At 37.2% G+C, this 26,427-nt stretch overlaps 1 protein-coding gene across 13 annotated transcripts in view; it reads right to left on the reverse strand.

Moving 5' to 3' along the window:
- Window positions 1–1,825: 1,825 nt before the first annotated feature.
- The window catches only part of CTNND2 (catenin delta 2), a 644,208-nt gene continuing 619,606 nt past the window's right edge, over window positions 1,826–26,427 (reverse strand). For 11 of the 13 annotated variants that reach the window (XM_027889023.1, XM_027889022.1, XM_027889020.1 and 8 more), the window contains 4 exons: window positions 16,222–16,348; window positions 11,219–11,350; window positions 4,357–4,430; window positions 1,826–3,024 (listed from right to left, as the gene is read on the reverse strand). In XM_027889023.1, the coding sequence (XP_027744824.1) occupies window positions 2,764–3,024; window positions 4,357–4,430; window positions 11,219–11,350; window positions 16,222–16,348 (594 nt within the window). In that variant the 3' untranslated portion in view covers window positions 1,826–2,763. Of the gene's footprint in view, window positions 3,025–4,356; window positions 4,431–8,547; window positions 10,533–11,218; window positions 11,351–16,221; window positions 16,349–26,427 lie in introns of those variants that run through there. The other 2 variants (XR_003571787.1, XM_027889021.1) reach the window with 2 other exon arrangements.

The following is a 26,427-nucleotide window of genomic DNA, read 5'->3' on the forward strand; positions in this document are numbered from 1 at the left end:
ATAGATAATGATACTTTCCTCAATATTAAAAAGAATGCATCATTTATATCTTGCTCAGTATGGCTGTAGTGTTGGATTTCCAAGCCTGGAAAAGAAGCCAGGTAATTCAACACCTTCTCAAAACTCAGTACAGCAAGAGTGAATGTTATCAGTCTGAGCACTTGCCACTACAGAAGAATGGAAACAAACCAACACAAAGTACAGACAAAAGGTATTTTATGCCACATCATCGATCCAGAATCTCTCACTTGAGCAATGGTCAACATTTGACTCCAAGTAATTCCTAAGAGGAGCTGAAAGAGGGCAATGTGGGCATTTCAGTAGTTTGAAGAATGGATATATATTCAACTTACAATAACCTCCCGTCCTAAGAACTTCAAACAGAACAATGCATCCCCTTAGCCTGTTGGCAAACTTGTGTCTGGAGAACTGTACCAGCCTGGTGTTTATCAGGCAGTCAAGAAGAACTTCCAGTTGCGAGTGACATTCTTTATTAAAAAAAAGTTTTTATACTGAAAATGTGCTTTGTTCAAAAGAGCACTGCAAATGTCACTTATTAAAATCAATGTAATAAATAAAATATAAACAACCTGTGTCCAAAACTATGAATAGTATTTTTATCTACCTCACTATACATCTGGCCCACTGTGCCCCTCCCACCCACCCTTTCTTAAATTTTTTAAAAATTTTTTTGCATGCGATTTTTTTCCCTCTGTTTACTACAAAGAGCAAAGGTTACATATCGTACACTGGGAAAAGCTGCCAAAAAGATTAAACTATAGTCCTAGATTACTGATAAATCATTTCTACATCACAATACCCTGCGTGAACTACTCAGGCTGCATCCTATAGAGCGAGAGACTTCTCCCCCTGTGCACAGCCAGAAGTGTGCCAGGTGATGTTAAGACTATTACAATGACTAATCACAGAAATGTTTGCAACCTAAAACAAATTCCTTATTTGCAATTTAAGCAATTTAAAACTACTCCATTTGTGGTGGGTCTTAAACTCTGAAAACTGTATGCTGAACTGTTGTCTGAATCACAAAAATTAGAAAATGCTTGATTCTTTTCTTTCCTTTCAAAATCACAAGAGCTAAAATGAATATGCCGGTTCTTCTGGCCTCCTAGCCTAGATAGCTTTTCTCTTCTTTTTAAATGAAATTAAAAACATTCTGTCCCTTACATTTTTTAGAATTTTACTTTAAATGCACAGAAATGGTCTTTATTTCAGTATTTGAGGAATGTCTTCTGGGTATTGGATTTTCTTTTTGGTATGGGTTAAAATAAATGATTGTCCTAATGGTTCAGGAACTGGACCCTTTTGTAGTCTAAAAGAGTTTGAGAAGTCCAGACTTAAGTCTGTTGGGTCTTTGTTTTCCATTCCCTTGGGGAGATGGCAAGATCAAACTCTGCCTTCCTTGAGCACTTACTGGTTGGTGGCTGGAGAGTAATGAAATTTCCTCAAGAGAAGATCAAGAGATGCTATTTTAATGAAAATGGCTCCTAGGGGTGACGAAGTCTGTGAAAAAAAATTGGTTACTCTGTCTTCTGTAAGCATGTGGTCTAACAGTGTTGAATTGCTATCAATGGTTACAAAAGCGAGTAAGGGAAAGCACATACTGGAGTTTCCACTGTTTAAAAGAACTGAAAATCAAACAAAAATTGAAGCTTAACAAGGATAACATCGGATGGAAAGAAGTCTTATGCCACGCAAACACACACTCAAATACACGCACACAGAATACTATGCATACGTGGACACACACAAGTAAGAATGTGTATTTGTATGGTAGGTTCTTGGAAATAGACATTCTTAGCAAATATGGATGACAGATCAGTTGTAATTTATTTTCTTTTAACACTGTATCATCATAAAGAAAACTGGTATAAATGAAAAAAATCTATTTCAAATATCTACATCTAAAATTTTAGGCAGTGAAAAAGCACTTCGTTGACAAGGAGTGTGGAATGATGAATGTTAATTGTCAGAAATTGCTGAATGCCTTTTTTTTTAGTTGCCACAAACAAATTCACATATCAGAACAAACAATACTGCTAAATATTCCTTTTTGTTTTTTGACTTTTTTTTTTTTTTTGATTTTTTTTTTTTTGTTAAAACGCACCGGGGAAAAGAAAACAAAAACTGGAAATTCATACATCTTTCAAAATTTGAAATTGAAGCAATATTTAGAACCATAGATGAAGAAACACTGTGGCATTGGTGTAATATACACAATGCACCTCTTTTTTATCTGTAATGTACATCAAATACTTTACAACAATGCATTAACAAAAGGCAAGAAATATCTTGCTGTACAGAGGAAACCCCAAATGCAACTTGAAGCCTAGATTCACAATGAATGAGGATATTAAACAAAGTGTGAGAAGCTGTTCCCCATAAAGTACGTATGCTGCTCAGTAACTTGTGCTTAACTCTTGACCCACATCCACTGTCATGTTCTTCCTCCTTCCTTCAGCCACATTCAATATACAGCACTGAACTTTAGATCTACAGGCCAACAGTAGAGTTGCCCCACACTGTAAAATATATATATGTATATATATATTTCTTTCTAATTACTCCCAGGTTTAGCCTTCATATCTTTTAGCCTTCTAAAAAAAATCTCTTAATTTTTTCCATACTTGTTATCTGTGCCTTCCTATGGAACAGGCTTTAACAAACTAAATTTGCAGGAAAAAAAATGTCTTGTGGTATGCATGCACATGCACAGTTCCTGGAGCTTTTGTATCTGCCTAAGTCTCAAACCCAGGAGTCGGGAGAGGCTGGATAGTGGCTTGTTTCATAGTTAAGTTCACTATAGGGACGAGCAGCTGAATAGAAGTCGACGTAGTTGCCAGTTGACTTTAGTCCCAGGTGCATGTTGTATTCACTTGCAGGTGGACGATGATGCACTTGGTCCTCAAAGAAGGACTCATCATAGTTTCTTGTTGAATTCTGAAATGGTTGATATGGTTCATAATCTTTTCTGCTGGGCTCCTGTGGAACTGGCTGTGTTGAAACCTGAAAGACAGCCACACCCACAGCTTGTTAGATACAACTTATTGTGGGCAACAGGATGGAAGGAGTAAATCTTCTTTATGTTCATTGTGCTTGAAATACAAAGCTGGAATTAATTCCACAGCTCTGCCTTGTCATTTAATTTCCTTATGTGCAGTATTATTATTATTATTATTCAATTATTATTATGTAATATTTAATATTATTGCTGCTAAAGATACTGCTTGATGTCAAAAGTAGTTAAAGCAGCATAGCTTATAGTTACTTTCATAGCTACAATCTATGTATAACGTGCAGCTATATAACGCAGAGATTGGTAACCAAAACTCAGCCTTGAAGAATTTGAATGGAAGCAACATACACCCCAAAAATGCTAAACATTTTGCATCTGTCTTTGACAGAAGTGAGATTTAGGGGGCAGGTGACACTGTACCCTTAAGAACCATACAGTCTTCAGGACAGTGACATGAGAAAATGTCAAGCAAAGTGCCCTGAAATGGGTTCTTAATGCTACTGTTAAGCAGAACCATATTACCACCTCCTCAACACTTCAAGTTGACAATCTTGTGTTGTTGTACATTCCAGCTAGTTGCCTTGAAGCTCAAATGTTTATGATATGCAGAAAAAAAAATCTCAGATGGTTCCCTAACCTAATGTTGCCATAAAACTTTTTTCACACAGCCCTACTGAATCTCTGTTTTTATAGCTGGGACTTTATTAAAATATGAAATGTATAAACAGATGCTGACCATCTTAGGAGACTATCTTTCACTTTATGCCACCTCTCAAAGTCTGGGCAGACCTTGTGATTGCAAAATGATGTAGCCTGTCAATCCTCACAATGTCATCACTGGGAATATTGATTCTCAGGCACTGATGTCAGAAGACTTTGAGGATCCTGCTGACTCTGCAAGACTGCTCCAAGACGACAGGAACAGTTGCACTGTTATGGCCTAAATTCTGCAATATTTGTTCAAAACATGCCTATATTGGACTCTATGCACACAGTACAAAAGATTGCTTAAGTTCACTACCTTTAACAGTGAGTGATCTTACAAGGTTGGGCCTAATATTAGAACTGCACAAGTGAGCATAACTGCTCTAGTTTCTATTTCTAGTAGTGCTATCAAGGTGTACAGGACCTTCAGGACCTCCATTTCATCTCATGTATTCAAACACAGGTGTTTAATTTGAGCATAGCAGAAAAAAATCTACAGGAAGAAGTCTGTTTGTATGTGATTTTTTAAATTTGTGATATTTTTCTTCATTTCCATATAAGATGCTGCACCAGTCTTTTGCCATCTGGAATGGTAACATTTTAGTCTCTATACTTACCTGGTTATGTTTGATATCTTCAGCAGGCGCACCATACGAATTCCTGTACAAAGTTGAGATTCCAGTGTTCTGAGCTGGAGAGAGAAAAAAAGGAAGGAAAAAGCAGGTTTACCAAACATACCTCTTTGGCCTCAAAGTGAATTCTTAAGGCTTCAATAAATACATCATACAGTGTCTGTTTCCCACACACCAAAGTCTTTAAAAGCATTGGCAGAGTTCTCTTTTCCTCCCACTACACAGTCATCATCTTTGCTTTGGTGCACATGCATGTCCTTGGTATACATTTATTAATGGTAACAGGCTCTATGTCACGTTCATATCAATCTTGGGTGCTTCATATATATATATAAATCAACAAAATAATTTCATATACGGCTATCATTCAATAATATATTTCAGGTTAGAGATGGGATTCTATATCACACATATACTAAACAGGTAGCACTTGTAAATATTGAGATTGAAAACCATTTCAGCTCCTTCAGTTCTTTCACTTCAGTTGGATGATGTGGATTACTAATTATTAATTAATATATTAGTGATTTTGCTGCTTCATGAAATTATTCATGTAAAAACTGATTAAATGCAAGAGAAAAAGGAGTTAGGCAAAAAAATAATATGTAGCTATACTGAAGAGGTCTGGCCAAGGGGTTCTCAAATCCACGACTACTATCACTTCTGTCACTTTCTTCTCAGATATCCTACTACTGAAATGCACAGACAAAACTGAGATAAGAGTTTGAAATGCAAAATAATTCTAAAGACAAGGAGGATAAAAACGCATAGTTTTGAAAAAATTTATTTCCCACTCTGTCCCAAAAAAACCCTCACAAAAAGCTAAGAGTTTTCCTTGCAACGCTGACTTCACTGATCACTATTATGATTTGACTATCTAGCTGAAGCTTACTTTGCTGGTAGTACTTGAAAGATTGTAGCCATTTCTCGTAGTTGAAAGACCATGAAGGCAGCCTTTTGTGTGGCTGCTGCACACTATTAAACCATTATTAACTTTCCAGACATTATAAGCAATGATTGGATGCTGTCATGAGGACTCTTACTACAAAAGTACAGGCCTGAAAGTAAAAATTCAGTAGTTGTCAATCAGAGTCATCAATGGAACTGAAACATGTTGATTGTGACTTCTCTTATGTCTTTGCAATGGTATAAAACCTGGAGGTACCTCTGAGGGCAGGGACTGAGCATCAGAGCTGAAAGCTGGCTATGGGATCCATGCTAGTCACAACATTAGAAGAACCACAGTTACTGCAGGTATAAACAGTCTTTTTTCCTTTGGCAATGTGCTAGCATGGACCCCTGCATGTAAAACTGCCTCTACCTTTCCCCTCATCTCTGCACCTCTTCTGAAAAAGGAATGGCACGGCCTTCAGTCAAAGTTGACTGGAATATGCCAATTTTGGTCTTCACACCTGCAATTCCAGGGTATAATTTTTGTCAGCACTGCTCCACGTTGTTTCTTTTCAGATCTCAGATGATGATGTTAAAGATTTCCAGCATGTTTGTGAAAACAGGATAAAGACAGGGCTTATATGGTGGAGTGATAAGCTCTTAACAGCTGGAAAAAGAGATTTTTCACTTCATAACCATTAATTGATAGGGGTGAAAAAAACTCTTGACTGTTGCAGGGCTGGATGCAATTACTAAAAAAAGTGCATAGTCCTATGTAGGAAATGAAGAAGATCTCTGGAGGCCATTGGTATTTAGGAGTTCACATCAGCATTGCTCTTTCTGGTGCATCTCACAATAGCATGACTATCAGTAGTACAACTGCCAGGTCTTTCCTTGATATCATTTTTTTATGCTTTTTTCCCTGCTTTTATTGCTTGCCCCACAAAGTGCTAATAGAAGTTGCATTATACAAATTCCTCTTCTCATGATCTAAGGATACCCATTTTGTGAAGATACTCATTTTGTGAAGTCCTAGTTCTTGAAAAAAGATGAAAGTGACTTTCAGTGTGTTGGACTGCTACAGATGGAGGAAGAACTTGTAACCACCTTGTTTTCATGTACATAAATGGCAAGATGAGCAGGTTTGATGTTTCCTGCAAGCAAATTTCATGCAAGTAAAAGACTGGTATAAGGTGCAACATCTGAGGGTTTTACGAAGAATCTGATGAAAAACAGCAAACTTGACCCATGCTAATTCATTTGTTGTTCCTGCAGGCAGTCAGAGAGACTTTAAGAGGGGAATCATGACCTTTCCACACAGATAAATAAAAAGGCATATGGTACATATGTGCTGCTAACAGCCATGACTATGATAAAACCAGAAATGGTACAGAGTTGGTGCAGAGCTGTCCAGTGCACTCCTGTGACATTTGCACTGATACGCTCACAAATGTCACATGCCGGATGGAAGATTCATGGTCTCCCAGATCACATATTCTGCAATGGAAAATGAATAATATCAGCTTAAGAAAACTGCTGCAAGCTCGGCGTTGCTGATTTCACTGCAGTGATGTGGATGCAAAATCACAAGTTTACAAGCTAGTATTCTTTTCCTAATGTAATAAAAACCATGAGACATAAAGTGCTTGAAAATAAATGCCAAGAGTTCAAGAATAAGAAATCTTGGCTTAGGCTAGCTTGGAGGTTGACATAATTCTGTTTCTGCAGAAAATGTAAGCGAAGCAATGTAGCTGCCAGCAGTGCATGCAGCCCTGCTCCAGTACCTACTTCTGAACATGCAGGTGGCATCCCTGGGACCTCCATTTCTGCTCTGCCATGCTTCACTGAGCAGTTGACTCTTGCTGCTCAAAAGCAGAGAGTAGATATAAAAGAAAGGAGAGAACGAGCTAGATGAATAGGCAGATATTGTGTGGTTAGTATCTGATTTGCCCCATTAATATTGTATATGCACCATCATAATAAAGTTTTAAAACAGACAGAAAGAGAGGCTAATTAAATAATTTTAAAGCACGGCAAGAGAAGGAAAAGGAGTAAAAGGAGTAAGAGATGGAGACTTTCTTGCAGCCACACTTCTTTGCAGAGATGTGAGAACTGTAGCTGCAGATGAAATTAACTGAGCAGTGATCAGTGTGAGTGTTTATGTATATATTTTATGCGGTATCTAAATATCTGTACATGATAGTACTGAAGACATATCTTTTACTAGGCAAGATTGAGAGAGTCCTAAAATGAGTACTGTTATCAACCTGCAGTACTTTGTGGTTGCATTGCATAAAGAACATTACAGAAAAATACCTTTCTTTCTTTCCCCTGGGCAGTTTTCAAGGTGATATACATTAAAAAAAAAAATTCATATAGTTCCTCACAGTAGTCTTCTTTAAAGCTGAAAACAGCTTTGAAAATTATGTTACTTGGTGGTTTATGTGATAAAAATGTCACTGACCAAAGTCATCTTCATATGTCCCAGTCACTTGATTCATGGTGTAACATTCAGCTTTCAAATTTTGTAAGTATTTATTCTAAACACATTTACAGACACTTTGAAATAGCAAGACACTAGCCTTTTGCCCTCAGAAACGCAAACTGATAACAAGAAAGGAAAGCTCAGCTGGCCAGGTAGTCATCCTCCTCTGGTATTGCATAACCTGCTTTTTCTGCTATGAGCAGCAGGTGTCCATTTTATAAAATTTATTTCAAGACAGTAAAGGAAAATACTTCCGTGCCTCACAAATCTTAGGCAACAGAAATCACTGACTGTCACTATCACTGGCGTCTTCCTACACATGGACAAATGATGTAAGGTCATGAAAAAGGTTACAGCGTATTATGGTTTCATAAAGTAATAATAAGTTCAAGTAGCCTGAGCACCTGTAGCTATTGTAACACTCAGTGGTGGTTGTTTGTGTTCTCAATGTGCAGGGACTTGCCAGTAAGTTTAAATAACAAAAGTATTGATGGTTGATTCTTTGCAACCAAAAGAAAAATAAACTAATCAGAAGGTTTTTCTGCAGCTGGAAGTGAAGACACAGTGTGCAGACTACAATGCACACATTAGTTCAGTGAGGGAACTAAGAAAGTAAAAGAAACTTCAAAGGAGTCCCATGACAGTATACAGGAACCTTATCTTCCCTGTTCTGAAGGAAAACCCTATGGTATAAATAACATTATCATATGCATGTATAGTTTTAATTTTTTTTTGAAACAGAATATAACAGTTTTTGTGTTAAAAATATACTTTAGGTGACAAAATTTTATTATTGCTTATTATTATCTACAAGGAGGAGAAAATGGACAGTAAATATGAAAGGCCTCATAAACCTATGAAGAGGGCAATGAGAACTTTGATATTGTGCCTCTAGTTTTTTAGCTATCCCTGTGAAATCAATATGTTATCATCTTCAGCTAAAATGTTTACTTCATGGTTTCTTCATTTTTCCCAGAGGTTTCCTGACAACTCCCCACAATGGCAGGAAGCCAACATTTCTACTTTGAAAATCCATCAAAATACCTTCATTTCATTCCCAGTTAAGAGGTCATAAAATTTTTGAACTATAAACTGAGAAGAGCTTTGGAGAAGAGCATGGAGACAGTCATGGATAAATTGGAACTAGAGCTGTGGCTCTACATTCTGTGTAAATCCATAAGTCAAAGAAAGCTCTGTGTAATACATCAGCTTGTCAAAAAAATAGAAGAGCAGATCAAAATCAGTATATGCCAGGTGAAACGTGAAAAAACATTAGTCTAAGTCCCATCTAAGTGAATGTATCAGCTGCAATGCACTGTCTGATGTACAAAAGGAAACACACATTGCAATGAACTTGCTACATGAACTTATATGAGGCCATTCAGTAAAGTAAAAATCTCACAAAAATCACAAACACTGATTTTATATTGTTCTTCAATCAAATGTTTATTATTTAATGAGCTACAATTAAGTTACACAAGTGTCATGTTGAATGTTGATGAGCAAGACTCCTTCTGTGATTTTCTTTTGTTCTTAAAATGGCGCTTAATTGGAGCTTAGGTCAAATGAGTAGAGATTTGGTGATCTGAAAGAGAGAGAGAGTTATTTGTTAATTCCATACTTATTTGTACATTGGTCCTGTGAAATATTATTATACTTTTTGATTCAAATTTGGTGTTTTTTTTTCCTCACTGAGCTCAGTAGCTGGAAAGACAGCTGATAGCTGGGCGTGATCCTGAGAGTTTCAAGTTTCCTTATTAAAAGCCCATCCAAATAATCAGTAGAAACAGACAAAACAAGGCGATATTAAAGGAAAACACAATGCAAATATCAAAGGGGAGCAAAGGTTGCTGGAGTAGTAGAAACCTCATAATCTGAAAATTATATTGTAAGAGAAAGGAAACAAGAGAAACAGGAACAAGAGAAGAAAAACCCTACAATAAAAAAACAAAATGAAAAGGGGTGGGGAAAATGAAAAGCTCATTTTTAATGTATAGAGTGAGACAAGACTATCTGCAAGGAAACACAAATTTTCAACATGGAGACTCTCCTTTTGGTGAGCGTTCTGATATAATTTGCTAGTCTGAATTTGCAAATACAGCTAGAAAAAAATACTAATGTTTCTGCATTTTCCTTTTCAGCCTGATGCTGTTATTCCTGAGATTCACCCTTCATGGGTCCTGGACAAATAGCTGAAAGAACTGCAGTCCTGTCCTCCATAATCAGACAAGTAAGGACCACTCAAGTGTTTTAGAGAACTACCTTGTGTAGTGACTGTGAAACACTCAAAACATTACAGATACATAAAATGCAGTACCTTGACTGAATCTTCTGCACTCCCCCGTAGTACCCTGCAGAAGCCACTCAGGACACTCCTAATTCCTGTGTTTTCCAGATGCTCTTAACTGTCATTTGTCTCTTCAGATTTTCACTTTCATGCTAATTAATGTTCCATATTGCATTTTCACACAAATTCCAAGTCTGGCCTTCAGGTTCTGCTTGCACAATCACATATGACACAGTAGATGCAGAATGAGTATCTTCATATCCTGAATACAGTCTTGAAAGCTAGTATGGATGGTGTGATGCTGAATCAGCATGTTCCTGGTGTCCCCAGTGAGCAGAGGAACACAAAGGAAGCCCATTTGGCCTCTGTGGAAGACCTCTGCAGAGGGCTTGGGAGAAGGTAACAGGCATTCAGAAAGTGCAGAGTGACTCCTCGCTGTGATTTTTTTTGCTTGCCCTGAAGCAGCATTTGGAGAAGAGGACACCATGATGCCCAGCACTATATAAATGTAACAAAATGTTCAATAATGATTATATCAGCCTTGTACAGTGGTGATGGAGACCAACATGCATTTTGCAAGAGAATTCATGAAGAGGTGCAGCACTCGGCAAAGCACTCAAAATTTTCTAATTACTGAAATGCTAACAGGTTAATGAGCTCACCGGGGAAAAGAAGCCTTCAATGAAACCTGCAACAGATGCCACAACATACAAAGAAAATTACTGCATTTAAATCAGCCCAGCTGAGAAAGTAACATGGATAGACCTTATGAACAGGCACAAATTTCCTAGGAATGACTGATGTGCAAAATAAGCTAACTGATCCCAGAAAGCCATTTCCTGCAAAAGACAGATGCTAGGGATCACTGCACATGCTCAACTATACCAGTTAATTCAAGTGATCAACCAATTTCCTTCTGAAATGAAAACAAATGTAAAACTGAAAAAGATAAGTAAAATTTTGTTTAGAGCCTCTCTTCTGTGAAAAAAACACCATCTTTACACATAATTTTCGCATTGCATTGTATTCATTCAAATATATCTTCACTTGTATTTCTCAGGGTGGCTAAAACTTTGGAATCAACCAAAGCAGGTTGACTCTTTTCCAGTAAACCCAGCTAAGCCTATAAAATTGGTGGTCTATCACAGATGATTTTTACACATGCTATGCAAGCATAATCTCACCTGTCATGGTGTCTTTCCTAGAAGTGTGTTCTCCCTTGTTTCCATGGTAAGTGGCGTTGGTTCCAGTTGATTCATAGTCTGTTTTTCTTTCTTTTAGGCTGATCATTTCCCGAGGTGAGGCTGGGGCACTTGCTGGATGACAAAAATGGATTTTCTTTTTTTTTACCATGTATGACTGAATGTAGTGTTTAACTTTAGAGCAAACATTTTAGCAAAGTTTGTAACTGCATTTAGCATTCTAACACAAAGCTCATTGAAGAAACACTATCACATTATGGAGGAAAAGAAAAGGCGGTGTTATTTCAAGTGCAAGGCAAATGTATTTATTGGACAATCAACTGCAAACATAATTTTCTCTCTGAATGTTTTATTTTTTTTTCACTTATGTCCAATGTCTAAAACAATTATTATGAAAAAAAGTACAACAATATTTTTTTTCATTCTTTTGGTTTTCAATTTCTTTAACTTGTCAAAACTTTCTGGTACAAGCCCTTCAATTTTTTTTGCTCAAAAGGGTTACCTTATTTCTGTTGAAAAGACTGTTAACTTTCAACTGTGTGGAAAAACGCTTATAAAATGGGTTTTTCGCTTTTCTCTCAAAAAAAACCCAAACCAATTAAATTATTCTAATGGTGAAGGAAAGCAAATAAAGGAAGGGTGTTTTTTTCATAGAAAACATGTAGCAAAGAACATCTAACCCTTTAGGTAACTCAATTTCTGTCTTTAAATATCTATATATGAACAACTGCCATTAAAACAACAACTGCTACTTTAACCTATTTTTATTAAAACAAAATCCTTTATCATCTGTTCTCATGGTATGGCTAAAAGGAGGAAAGTAGAAGTGGTGAGGAGGAGAATTGGGTTTTATACTCAAGTCTCAAGCACTGGAGAATGTGAAGGTGATCAGTGGCACCAATCATGAAGCCTTAGAGCTTGTGATGTTTAGGAACAGGAAAAACGTAAAGGTAAAAAGTAATGGTTTTCAAAACTGACTTCAATCTATTTAGGTGCTGGTAGATAAAGTGCACTTTTCTTGTTGCGGAGGGCACGAGAAGGAGTACAGGGTGAGTGGCAGAGCACCCCCCGAGCCTTGTGAGGGCACAGTCGCACAAAATAACTAAAATGCTGGTTCTTCCACACACTCCCCTGTCTCCACACAGATATTTGCAGTGTCAAAAGAACCTCAAAAGCAGAAACAATGTCTTTGTTTAAAAAGAAGGAAAAGAAAATACTTAAAAATGGGAGACAAACTCATTTGTGAAGCTTGACCCTGAACTGCATTTTTCAGCATCTCTAAACTCTGTTACATTTTTAGTTAAGAAATGGTGAAGCATTTGTACTAAACTAAGGAGTAGGAAAGCACCAGAAATGTTGAATTCTGCTTCAATTGGTTGTGCTGGCCCTGGCCTCTATATTTACAGAGCAAATGCAGGAGATGTTTTTTTATGAAGCCATTAGAACTGAGGATTGCTTTTAAACTGTTTGTCAATAGCGCTGTAAATCTAAAGCTGATAATCCAGCAGATATAAAGAATCATGACATTAAACTACCAAATCAGCTCATGGCAGATTGAGCGTAATGGGGAACAAACCAGAATGCAAACCTTGAAAAAGCTGCTAACAGAGGGACACATTTAGTTTCACATACTCTGGTAATGATTTTAAACACTCTGGTGTTTTGAACAAAATTATCTGATACATGAAAAACCATCTCTCTCTGTTCCCTGTGGGAATTATCTCTCTCTTCCCATGGGAGGACAACTGCTTTTAGGCAAGCCTTAAGATACAGAAGCCCCCTCTTTCAGAGTTTTTACTGGAAGCAAACATAAAATCATTGGTTGATACTAGACTGAAAGCTGATATCATGGTCTTCTCTCTTATTCTTAAAGGGAAGATAAAAGAATACAGAGCTTGCTACTCAAGTTTAAGCACGCTATCACCAAGTCCTATGCATGGATGGGATGTTATGAGTTCATTTACTTCAACTCTTTACCCCAAGGTAGGATCCAGTATAACAAAATAATTCTTTACAGATTTTAATCTAAAGCTAAAGATCTCTAATGACAGAGATCACGTAACTGCTCCACGCAGTCTGTTCCAGTGCTTTCTTTCCCCACTGTTAGGAAATGTTCCCCCATGTCTAGCCTGACTCCTTGTTGCTCATTATTTCCATTTGTCTGCTATGGAAGTAGAAAAAAGTTCATGCCGTTTCTCTTCATAGCTGGCTCTTATGTGCTTGAATACTTGGTGTGTGCCTCTTTCCCCTGTCCCCATCTCATGTCTCTTACTTGAGTTAAACAACTACATTTTCATATCCTGATTTCTCCATCTTCCAATTCATGTGTGCAACTGACAAAAATCCCTAAATCATTTCTAAAGAACCTTTATCCAGCCAGATATTCTCCTTTATTTGTAAAGGACTGGATTTTTTTTTTTTCCCCTTTAAACATTATCTCCAATTTCTCAGGATCAGACTGAATTTCAATAATGCCCTTCAAAGAACATGAGTTTCTCCCAGGTTTATGCCACCCACAAAGCTAACAGGCATCTTTTGCATATTATCTGGGTCATTATTGAAACCACTGAAAAGTACTGGACCCAGGCAAACCTCCAAGCAAAGCATTCTTCTATTTTGGCAATAAGCAATCCCCTTTCTTTGTGAATGGTTTTCAATCATGCCATTACCACACATGACATTTTGTGAACTGTTTGCTAGCTTGGCCTAGCTTACCTATAAAAACATTTTGTGAAAGAGTCTTATTGATTACAGTAAATTGTACTTACTGACTATTCTTTCCACAAAGTGCTTTAAGTATGTTGTAGCAGGCACTCGGGTGGATTTAACAAGAACAAACGGTATTGAATCAATGTTTTTATTTGTGGTGGTTTTAATCTAGGCCTTCCCTGGTTACCAGTTTGTAACCAAGGAAGGGGCAGTGTTCCCAGCATTCCATATGATTTTTACGTAAATTGTGGTATAAATAAGAAGGGAGGAGCGGCCTTCATTCTTCTTCTCTTCCACCAAAGTTCGGGAACAGTGGCTCCCTGCATTGGTCTCGCTTATCTAAGGCTGAGGCCTGCAGCACCCACTGACCTGCCATGTGGAGGCTTGGGGAGTGCCGGCCGTGTGTGTGTCAATCCTGTTTCTTTCTAAGGGATGTGGTGAGATTTGTTTTACTAGTTATTTTACTGGTTCTCGTGTTTGGCTGCGCATATCTCTTTGGTGTCCCTTTTTGTTTCCTTTTGTTCCTTTTTCCCCTTTCCCTATCCCTTCAGGGGGTGTTTGGATTCCCGTTTGCTGTGTACATAGCATTTTAACTATAATATACATAAAATACATTTTTTATATAACTACCTTGGTTTTCGGGTTCTTCAATTTGCATAGTTTTTTTTTCCTTTTCCCTGGGGGAAGTAGAAAGGGGGGGAAGAGAGGGGCTACTATTGGGGGGTTGGGCATTTGGCAGGGAGCCAAGTCCGAACCATCACATTATTTGATATGGATACTACCAGACACACAGTAACTTATATTACTATTTAAAAATAGATACTCCCAGAGTTAAGTAGTATCTTATGTTCATACTACCTCAGGGGTGATTATTTGTTCCACCAATTTTCTAGAATGACATTGAGCTGACCAGTACACAATGATATGGTCTCCTCTTCCTGCATAACCAGCCACTATTATTTGTCCTTTTCCAGTCTTATAATAACTGATGATGGCAGTAAAATTTCATCCAAAAATTTAGAGCAACAGAAGTGAGGAGACAGTTCTGGCAAGAGACAAAACTAAGATGTCAGGGCCAGAAATTTCAAGTACCTTGCACTTACAGTCAAAATGAGATTTTGGAGAAGAAAAAAAAGGAGCAGCAGTCCTTTATGGACTTGTGCAATGACAGATTTTGAAAACAAAATAGCAGCTTTCACTGTACTTCTGGCTACATTTTCATACCTCCTCTGTGGTTGTCCTGCAGGACTAAAATGCAGCTTCTAGATAATTAAGACAACAATTTTCTTAAAACCCAAACTATGTCACAATGCTAATGGCAATAATAGGTTTGAACAATTTTAATCCTGAACTCTTGCTGTACCTTTGGAATGATAGCATTTGATTGAACAGGTAGCAAAAAAGCACACTGAAAGACTGACAGTTACACTCTATGTTAAAAGTTTTTCACTGTGAATGGCTTTACCTAACCAAGGTTATGTTCTACCTTAGAATAAGCTGAGGGGAAGATTACCTAATTTCTGAATAGAAAAATTAATTTACACTATTGCATAAGTTGAGATTCATTGAGTTGATAATAGCTGGTGTAAATATGCTGTCAATTTTACGTGAAGACCTGTAGCCAAACTTTTGTGAAACTTACATATCTTACTTTCTTCTTTCTTCTTTGGAGAAACTTACTTTCTTCAGAGAAGAAAGTACTGGCCACCAAAGTTCTTGGCACAGTCAATTGGTTCAATGTCAGAAATGGATATGGTATTATCAACAGAAATGATACCAAGGAAGATGTGTTTGTTCATCAGACAGTGATAAACGTATGTATGCACATATGCACACATACCCAGAATAAAAGCTGACAAAAAGTAATGTGGATCCTTCAACTTCTGCTAAGTGTTCAGAATGGTCATAAACAACACAGTGGCTTTCATGACTAGCAAAGTGAGTTACAGAATTTCCTTGTGCTACTAATGGACACCATTGCCCTGAGATGTAGTCAGGTAATCCTGAAAGCACTTCATGAGAATTCATAATCAAAAGTTCTGGAATATTCTTTCTGCTGTAAAACTTTAAAAGGTGCTAATAATAAAATAAAATAAAACAAAATTTTAAAAGATCCTGTTTTGAACAGACAATTCGGATAAGAGTAAAGAATATGCTTTGTGCCCCTCCACCACAGTCAACAACAAATCCAGATGTCAGTGACGTGGTTGAAAGAAGAAAAACGACAGTGATGCATTACCTCTGTCTTTACTTCAGTCCTGAAAACCTGCTCTTACCTGAGCGGTTGTTAGGAGACATGCGCACGGGAGAGATGGAGGGCGTGCGTGATGAAGAGTACGGTCTTTGCCGATCCCTTTCTATTGTTGAAGATGAGGCTACAAAGTGATACTGTGACCATCCGTCCTGCAACATCAAACATCGGGCCAACAGTCAGTGAAAATGCCATACAGTTTCCCATTTCAAGCACAGAATATTTTCTGCTAATATTTTCAGTATGGATACACAAGTAGATTACTATCTTCTTCCTGCCACTGGGTGGCAAATGTTCTTAGCGGTGCAGGATTCGATGTGCTGACTGTACTGACAAAGTAGGAGAAAAAATAAAATGCAGAACGTTCTATAAAACAACACATTTCAGAAATACTTCAACTTTTCAGGCTAGTATTTAATAGTTTTGTCTTTTTCCATGCTTCTATTTTCACACTGCAAATGGCATTCTGGCTTGAAATCACTTCCAGTTTATAAGGAAGTTTTGGAGTAAGTAGATGGGGAAACCCCAGGACTACCAAACTGGACATCTATTTACTTTAGTTATACTAACTGCCCATTTTTCACACATGAGGGAAAAAGAATCAATGCAATTTTCCTTGTTGCAGTTTTCTCAAAGGTGTGCAGAAAGAAATTCTATTCCTTCTATTTGAGAGTGTTGTAATGGTGATGTATTAAAAAAAAAAGAAACAATACAAACACTAGAAACAGCTAGTTCAGAAACAAAAAAGGAGAGTTTGAATAATTCATGTTTTATTCCTATACCATAATATAACACAATAATCCAATATAACACATTTAAAAAAAGATATTATAGTCTGAAACTATTACAAGAAAATAAACTGACTTTTCCTAGTGTTCTTATTAAATTACAACATTTCAAATACCTTCAGTATTGATAGATTACAACTTTTATCACTGCTTAATGTTAAATCTAAATCAGTAACACTGAGTTTTCCCATTCTCACACAGTGTTAAAAATGTTTGCTTTCTGTTGAGCTCAGTGGAAATCGAATCAAGTACCTGGCATGGTGCTAAACCAAAGTTTTGTAATGAAATGTTGAATAAAAAAATAAACACAATAACATATTATTATTACAGAATAATAATTCATTGTTGGGGTAGTAAAGAATATTACCACCCCATACCTCAGCTACTCCAGACATCCAGCAGTGAATCCCACCCCTTCCCATGCTCTGCCTTTGCTCAAGGCATCTCTCTGTTCTTTTCTGTCCACAGAAACCATGGGCACCTAGCTCTCAGAACTGCAAGAGAAAGTGGCTTGAAAATCCCCTTTTCACTAAACTCTTAGGAAAGAGAACTCAGCAAGGGTGTGACACAGCAGGAGGAGAAGAGATACTCATGCTTGTTATAGAGGGAAATGCTGTAAGTAAATTATGATAGACAGAGGTGACACCTAACTACAGATTCTGAATGTCCGTACTCCTCACATAATGCATTTGTACAAACATGTGTATCTCAGCTGTAATGGCCAGTCTCTTCGCGAACGAAGAACCGGGGAAGGTCTTTCCACCTTCCAGCCTGCGCATCGGATTTTTTAGGTGAGACACAGTGTGCGCGGAACTGAGCCCACCCTTTAATCCTGAGGTTCATCAGCTGTAATTTCAAAGGGAAAAATAAGGAAGATTGAAATCTCGGCTAGGCTTTTACAGTACAGTCAGGACTTTCCCTAGAATCAATAGTGACTGTCCACTGAGAGATCACTCATGTTTAGGTCACCGGCTTAAATCAAAGTTTTCTACTTCCAATCTTTCCAATTTATATCTGGTCTCCAAAAAGCAGTTTCTATACAAAACACATCCTCCAAGCTGGAGAGAGGATCCATGAGAATGTAAGAAAAACAACAGTAAAGCCCTAAATTTTTACATCAATTTGGAAACTATTAGAAAAATTTCCATATATATATATACACTATATATAATACATACATATTTATAAAATGCATGCATTTTTAAAGAAGACATAAAAGTTTATAGCAATAATTATAATGAGTAGCTTAAGTCCAATAATCTTATCCGAGCATTAAGACTCCAAGGAACATACTTAGCATTATTTCTGTATCTCTGGTTCATCATAACTTGTGTGGTGATTTCTCTATTATAAAACTGAAGGAGCAAACATGTGAGAAGCCCATGCCTTTATTCTGCTGAAGAAAAATGGTTCCCTTCTTTCTCCTTCTCCAGGGTCAGAATTTCTTACCAGAAAGGTGACTCTCTATAATTCACTCTGTTGTAGTTTTCTGATCATTTATTTTCTTTTAAACAGACTGAAGAGGAGTAAGAAGTGGACAGACTTTCGATCTGATAAAAGGAAAAGGAATACACTACTTATTACTCTCTGCCTGCAAAAGAAGAAGACATCAGCCATGCTTACGTAGCGCAAGTCAAAAAATGCTTCCAGCTTTGTGGATCTGGATACATCCATGGCAATGTATACTCTCCTTTCTCACTCTTGCTTCTCCCAAGTAAAACCCTGACATGTGATTCCAAAAAAAGTTATGTGAAACTTCCCTTAAACTTTTCTTACTGTTGTCTATTCCATGTGTATTTTTACATTTATACCTGCAGCCTGGTTCTCATGGGAAGCGGATGTAATAAATCCCTGATACCTGCACTGTCCCACAGACTCTACAGGAATAGCATATGGCACCACAGTTGTTCTGTAGAATATCAAAAGGGCTTTGTCAACATTGCTTCCTCAGAAACAGCATTACAAGGTGCTTCAGCAGCAAGGGAGCTACATGTGGGATGCTAGCACGAGCACTCTTTTGTGCAGCCGATGATTTTCCTTCTTTCTTGCCTGTAAATTTTCATTTTTTTTCTCTCTGCTGACTGTAGTGATTATAATGAGGTCCTCAAATAAATTCTACTACAAAATCCCAAGTTGGCAAGCCAAACCAGCTCAATAAAACCAGTGAGGCAAACAATAAACTCTAACACAAGGACTGTGGTGACTAGACATTGCTTTTGACTTAACAAAGCATACTACTATCATTGTACAACAACCTTCATGGTGTTTTTCAACAGATCGTGGGCAGCTCACAGTATTTCAAAACCCCAATACTTTTAAGTCATCTATCTTTAGATCTCTTCTGCTGCAAGGAACAAGCTTCTTCCCTTGTAAAGGTAAATAGTTTGTAACAAATTTATTAAAACTATTCCTGTCAACAATTCCAAAAGCTATTAGTGTTAAATATTGAAACTAATTTTTAAGAGCCTAAAGGGGGTATTATCAATTTAATGGCGATATAAATACCACCCGACATGATGGCTGCTTTCATTAGTTTGTTTCAGGTCTACTGCCTGTAATGAAATGTAATTAAATTGATTTGAGTACTTAAAGGTACAGTATATAGCAATGTCTTGTAGAGAAGAAAGCTAACTCAAGAGCAAAGTATGTGAGACTGAATTTAAGAAACTAATTTACCAGCAAAATGTGATCTAGGAGAGGAAGAGTAAGACAAAAGGATCTGACAAACTGGAAAAAAATTCAGTGCAATTCTGTCACAGTCTGGGTGCGCTTGTTAACCAGTAGTAATTATTAATAGGTGGAAAGCTGCATGGATTAAATTTGGGATAGGAATTGAATGATCAATATAGGAAATAGAAGTGATATTGTAGTCTTACTGATTACCTTTTACTACGCTTAAGGAATAAACAGGTTCTTTGTCTTCTTGATCAACTTCAAATAATTTTATAAATAAATAACTTTCATCAGGACCATGGGAAAATAATTATTTTGTCAGGGTCACTAAACTTATTGTGCCAAACACCTATTGCATATGTCTAATGAAAATACAATTTGTTTTTGTTGTCTTTTCTTGGTATGCTTTTTGTGTTTAAAATGTAGGGGGGAAAAAAAGCCAACCAGTTTTCTATCGTGTTTCCAAAAATGTCAAATTTTCAGAACTCTCTAGTAGCTGAGTTTTTGATTTGAGGAGATGATTTGTGGAGGTGGATGGTATCAGACATACCATTTTCTCACCTGTAGTACAGTAACATTGTGAGGGCTGAATTAAATTAAGCCCTGATGGGAAGTGACACCATATTAACCCAAGAGGGAACCAGAGCTCCTGCTGAAGAATTCACAGATGATAGAGGATCGAGGTGGCCAAGGAATGGTGGTGAAAGCAGGGATGATGCAGTGCCTAGTCTGGATGACCTCATGGCATCCACTTAGAGAGAAACCCCAGATCACCAGGCATGCAGCAAAAATGAAAACAAGCCCTATGCTCTGATTGTGTTGATCAGCTGCTTAGAAGACACTGATTTGAAAAGCACTGAGTGATCTAGAAAAGCTGTATGATGTATGATATCAGTATCTTTCTATGCTGAAGAGCACAATCTGCCCTGACTCCTGGCCACAGATGTCTTAACATTGTCAGAAAGACAGCTACTTCTTGCAAACAGAAAAAGCTTACTAAGGAGAAAAAATAAAAATGATGCAACAAATCCAATAAGAAAACAGCTAAACCCTGAAAAATTATAGAAAACACTGCCTCCCTCGAGTTTACAGCCACTCCAGTGTGCAACTTCTTGCTTCAGGTTTGAACCTCTTGTGACCTGATTTAATAGACATTTTACAGATGACTTGAAGCACAAAGGACCAAACTTGCTTTGTCATCCTACTTCCTTGTCTGTAAGCCAGCTTTTTACTGGTTCCAGGATATTAATTGTAGTAATAACTGCTCCTGTTATAAGCTGTAGAAATGTGCAGTTTTGATAGGCAACCTCTTGCAGGAATCAGCGACTAGACCCACCGTGATGTTAGAAGTAGGTGACACAGTAACAAGACACAGTGCCTGTAAGTTTGTAACATAGGATCTATTCACTTAGAAACTCAGACAGACACTGCCCTGCGTTGCTGGTGTTGCTTCCTTCACAAGCTAAAGCACTGCTGTCAGGTTAAATGAAACATTCTGACTTGTGTGCACCAGTGTGACACTGTCTAGAGTAAGAGATAAATCTGATGTGAATTAAGTCAAGGCTCATCAGACTTACACAGGTCTGGGCAATTCTTCACTGGGAATTTGTTGTCACGACGCTAATAAGACATAGCAGAAATTAGAACAGGATCAAATAATCAACGTACATTGGCATATGAAAATTATGTGTGTGACTTGACTGTAGTGAGCAATCTAAAATGGTCACAAGGTTGGGGTGATCCACGTACATATCTCATGAAGCATCTTAAACACGATTATTGAAATAATGCAGTTTAAATGTTCATCAACAACCACCCTTACTTATGATTAGGCTTTACAACCTGGGATCATATAATTTTCTTTTAATACAAGAAGAAGAATAAATACATCTCCCAGTGCTTCTCAACAGAGGTAGCAAGCCTGACTTCTCTCCCTGTGCTGTCTCCCATGGCAGCAGAGGCTAACCACCCCCCACCAACACACCTGAACACTCACCTTCGGTGAGTGTGCACCACCGAAGAAGGCAACAAAGAAATGTCAGCTGCTGAAGGAGAGATGGAGAGACAGATGTTCTCTAAAAAGCCCCTGCCTTTGTAGTTGAAACGTGTTTATTTTGGAAGAGCTGTTTCAACTAAATTCTTATGGCTTCAAAAAACTCTAGGAATGCTCTTGAAAAACAAGCCAATTAGTTTTAGATAAACTATCTAATTTAAAAACAAAGATGTTCTTTCATTTTTTTCTTTGAATTTACAGTGCCAAATCCTATTATCAGTAAATGATTCCTGAAAGGACTGTTTTTTCTGAATTTGCTTGTGTTGTTTCAAGGAAAACTCAAAACCAGAAAAGAATTTCTGGGCATTGATGAGTTTTATAATGTATTATGAATAGATGTTATTTTACTGCTATCAGTTATGCTACAATTCTAAGCAGTATACTGACATTTTTACTCCTAGAATTTTGTCTTTTGCTTCCAAAGTGGTAAGATAAGTTGTTCAAGAGAGGAGTAGGGATTGAGACAGGAAGATCCTGATATTCTCCCAGCTTACACATCAGCTGTTGCTTTTTGGGTTAAATCCTTCATTCTGGAGTAATTTCAGTGGCTTCAAAAGGGCTGCTGACTTTACTTGTTCTGTTTCCCCTCCTGTCCCAAAGAATTATGAGCCAGGCCCTCAAAATCAATGGACACAAAGTGAAGACACGAATCACTGAAGCTCATCTTAATTTGAGGATTTTAGTATCTGTGCTTATAGTTTCATTTCCACAGCTTATGAAAGCCGGAAGATTACTTAAAACATAGAAATTCATCAAGTTTGGGAGATTTAAAAGTATTACTATGATTTGTATAAAAGAGTTACTTACAGTTACAACTACTTAGCTGAGGTGATTAAAGGAAAATACAGTTTGCTTCCAAAGCCTTCTCACGATGATGATGAAGTCTCTACTGGTTAAAGGTTACATTGGGAGTACGACACCTGCTGCTGTGTCAGTTCAGAAGAAGGCCATTCAGTCCTCCCTTGCACAAACATAATTGAGGTGAGAGGACCAAGACCGCAGTGAGAGCACCATGGGAGCAGGAGTCAAAGCAAAGAGCCACAGTGGCAGAGCAGCCACCTCTCCCACGGGCCCTCAGCCCCTGCCCCAGTGCCTGATGCTGGGGGCTGCCAGGTTGTTCCCCAGCTGGCAGAGCTGTGTGATACACACACAGTGCTTCAGTCTCCTTTCTTGTGCAGTGGGTTTGACCTCAGCACTTCTTTTTACCCTGAATCTCAATGTACAAATGGCTTTTACTTCTAAGTGACCGTTTCTGCATCCCAGACACGGCAGAAGTTCAATTGCTTAAGATGCTGAAAGACAAATACATATTGAAATACATATTTAGGGCAGCATGAGGCTTAAAGAAGGGCTCCTAGTCAGACACTCATTAACTGAGCAAAACTGTCTGGCACTGGCTGAGGATTATTAAGTTTTCTGTAGGCTCTTTGAAGTGACATTTTCAGAATTGGTGGTTAAACTCAATTTTTTTGAAATGAGACATATACCTCCCAGCCTCCATCTCAGCTTCTCTGAAAGCAAAGTCATTATTCTCCTACTGTCAGTGTTCCACCTCAAAATTATCTACAATATTTTTTCACCCTGTTTTTCTCTTGCCATTGCAGTGCACGGGGGACTGTATTCTTCTGAGAGTATCACCCAATTTTTTTTTCTTTTAAAATACTATAAATGGATTTGACCAGTTTTCTTTTTTTTTTTTTTTTCAAATTAGATTTTAGTGTGCATTGTTATCATCTTCTAATCACAGAACTTGTACCATAATTTTATATCTCATCCCTTGATTTTAGCTATGAAGAGACACACGATAAGGGAGAGATAATGCTAATTACTTGGCAAATCTATTCAAGTGAGAAACAGCTAGGTAACTATCCCCAGTTGTTTTGTAAAGTCTTGGATGTTTCAGGTAATCAGTGAGGCATTGCTTTACCTATCCATAATTAATTATTGATTTCCTGTTGTGCAAATTGCAAAGATGACACAAACTAATCTGATGAATGAAATAGCTATAAGAAAAGGGAATCATATGTGAGGCAAAGCATGAAGGACAAGACTTCAGATACAATAGAGTTCATTATTCATTTTGCTGAGGTTATATGCAGCTAAATAATAAAACTCTCAAAGCACTACAATAAAATGTAAGAAATTAATTTTCAAAGCATCACTTTGCCTCTTATACAGAAATATAATTCTTTTAATATATTTTAGAGGAAATGAAGGAAGTATTTGGTCCTTCAGACAGAATTTCCGTTCTATTTTCCCCTGCATAAGGTATATAAGCTCTAATTTAAATTGTTAGATTCACAAAAGAACTATTTTTGCTTATATCTTGTGTGTACAAAAAAACCTTGCCTGCAAGAAAATGTTTACAATAATTTTTGATTCATACTGTCATTTTCATTCCAGTAATGCAATTTCACCTATTTTAACAGGTTTATACCTAGAAATGCAAACTCTATCTCTTGGCCACAAAACTTCAGGAGTAAGACAAATACTACTTTATGTTCAGGGTCAGTTTTTTAAGTCTACTGTCCTTCAAAAGATTAGAAAGTAATCAATGCCTCTTACTCTTTTAATGCATTAAACCACAAAATCAACCAAATACAACTCTTCTATCATACCGATGAACATAAAATATATATATAAAAAAAGGATTATCAGAATAAAAATTGCACCATTGTCTCTTATGGTGAAGAATACGGTAGGACTGATGATACTGATCGTGATCAAGAGCCATTAGGCCTTTGTGCTTCCCAAAGAGCGGCACTGCAGCTGAAAACAGGGGATCATTTTATTCAAATGTGGAGCTGCCTGACAAACAAGGAATCAGCACCTCTTCGGAAAAATAACTAGATAAACTCCTGTTGTCCTTGGTTTTAGGTCAAAAGCTTGTGCATAAATACACTTAAAATAGAGAGTTAGAGATTCAAGTGATTATCGCTAAGCTGTATGAGTTTTAAGAATATGCTGCTTTGAACACGTAGTTTAGGAACACATTAATAATAAGAAACGCACATTATTTTTTACTGGCATACCTTTAAGAGTTTGTGATTCACTAAGTAAGAGCTTTAGCATTGTTAACTCAAAACAGGAACTCTCTATTGGACCAAAGTCTACTACTCTCAATTTAAGAGACCCACAACTTTCTCTAAAAGTACTTTACAAAATTATAAGTCACAAAACCAGTTCAATGACTGCCAGCGAAACTTCTCATTTCTACTTTTTGCAGGAACAAGTAGCTATAGCTCTTTTATCAAGAAAAACTGTATCAGCTGGGAAAGGAAGTAAAAGAAACTCAGAACAAAGCACACATACTAGAAAAGAGACTCCTTTCAAAATATAAGTTTTCTTTCTTAAAGTCAGCAGACATATTCAGGACATTTTTGAATTCTGTTAGTAGTTTCAGCAGAGAAGAGGGAAGAAATGAGAAGGACTTCCTAGCACTTTTTTTCCCACCCATTATTAGATCATGTAGAACATCAAAGTAGGATATTGATGCAGCAGCTTAATATTTCATTGACCTTTGATTGAATTTACATGTACTGGCCACATTAAACAAACACATTCAACCTCCTTATAGAACACAGAAGAATGAGGATGATGATAACGTAAGTACAGCAACAGAGTGAAGCATCAGCAAAAGGTGCCCAGTGTTATGCATCAGACCATCACAGATAGACTATTTACCTCTGAAGCAGAAATATGCTGTAATTTGCCGCAGTAAATAATTTGACACACCCCTGCCCCAGTCCGCAATGCATATGCTCTTACTACAAGTAAAAGTTCTATTGATCTGATTCATTTGCATAACTATAAGCAGCCATCCAATACCATTTAACATTCTTGTTCAAGTCTGCTGAAAGAAACTTAGTTTCTCATGCATACACATCTACTTTTATCTGGGTCTGAAGATAGACATGCAAACATCAAGCATACAGATTAAATACATGTATTTTGTTTGGAATGATAGAAATTGTGTTCCTTGAATGAATTTTAGAGAAAAATATTGACATGTATTAAAAATAGTTTCTCTTAGTGTGTATCTTTAAACCATTCCTGAAAGTCTTTAGAAGGACTTCTGGATTCTTTTCAGTTTTGTACATACGAAGCCAGCTACACTTTGTTTGCCACTAATTAATGTTTATATTTGTTTAAAAATATTTAACACATTATTTAAGTGGTCTAAAAATGTTCCCAGTCCCAAAGGACATTCAGTTAATTTTCTTAGGTCTCTATTTCGTATGCAAATATTAAAATCCAACCTTATTCTGAGGGACCATATTTTTGGGAAAAAAAAAAAAATCTGTAGATGTGACCTTCCACTTATTCATAACCTTCTAGATTCTGGATGCCTACTCGTAGCTCTATCCTAAGGATATTTCAAAAACTTCAGTTATACAATTCCCTTCAGAAAAAAGGCTCTAAGTTAAAGATACTGACTCCTGGGCTGCATTTTAAATTTTCTTTTCTTTAGAGAACTTCAAAGGGTGGAGTACTTTAGAGACAGACTTAACACAAGTATGAGATTAAATTTCTGTCTTCTAAATCTGTACTTAGTAACCTTAAAATGGACTTGAGTTTTCAAGTGAACAATACCTTGTCTTTCCCTTATAAGTCAGCTAGAGCTCACCACCAGACCCAGTATCAGTGCTGAGGATGATTTAGCCTCACATATGTAGGGCTCATCCTAGAGAATTGTGTGGACAAACTTTGATTCTTT

The sequence above is a fragment of the Empidonax traillii genome, unplaced genomic scaffold (assembly GCF_003031625.1).
Source record: "Empidonax traillii isolate 1590-97213 ecotype Southwest subspecies unplaced genomic scaffold, ASM303162v1 scaffold249:size1902748, whole genome shotgun sequence".
Classification (NCBI taxonomy): domain Eukaryota; kingdom Metazoa; phylum Chordata; class Aves; order Passeriformes; family Tyrannidae; genus Empidonax; species Empidonax traillii.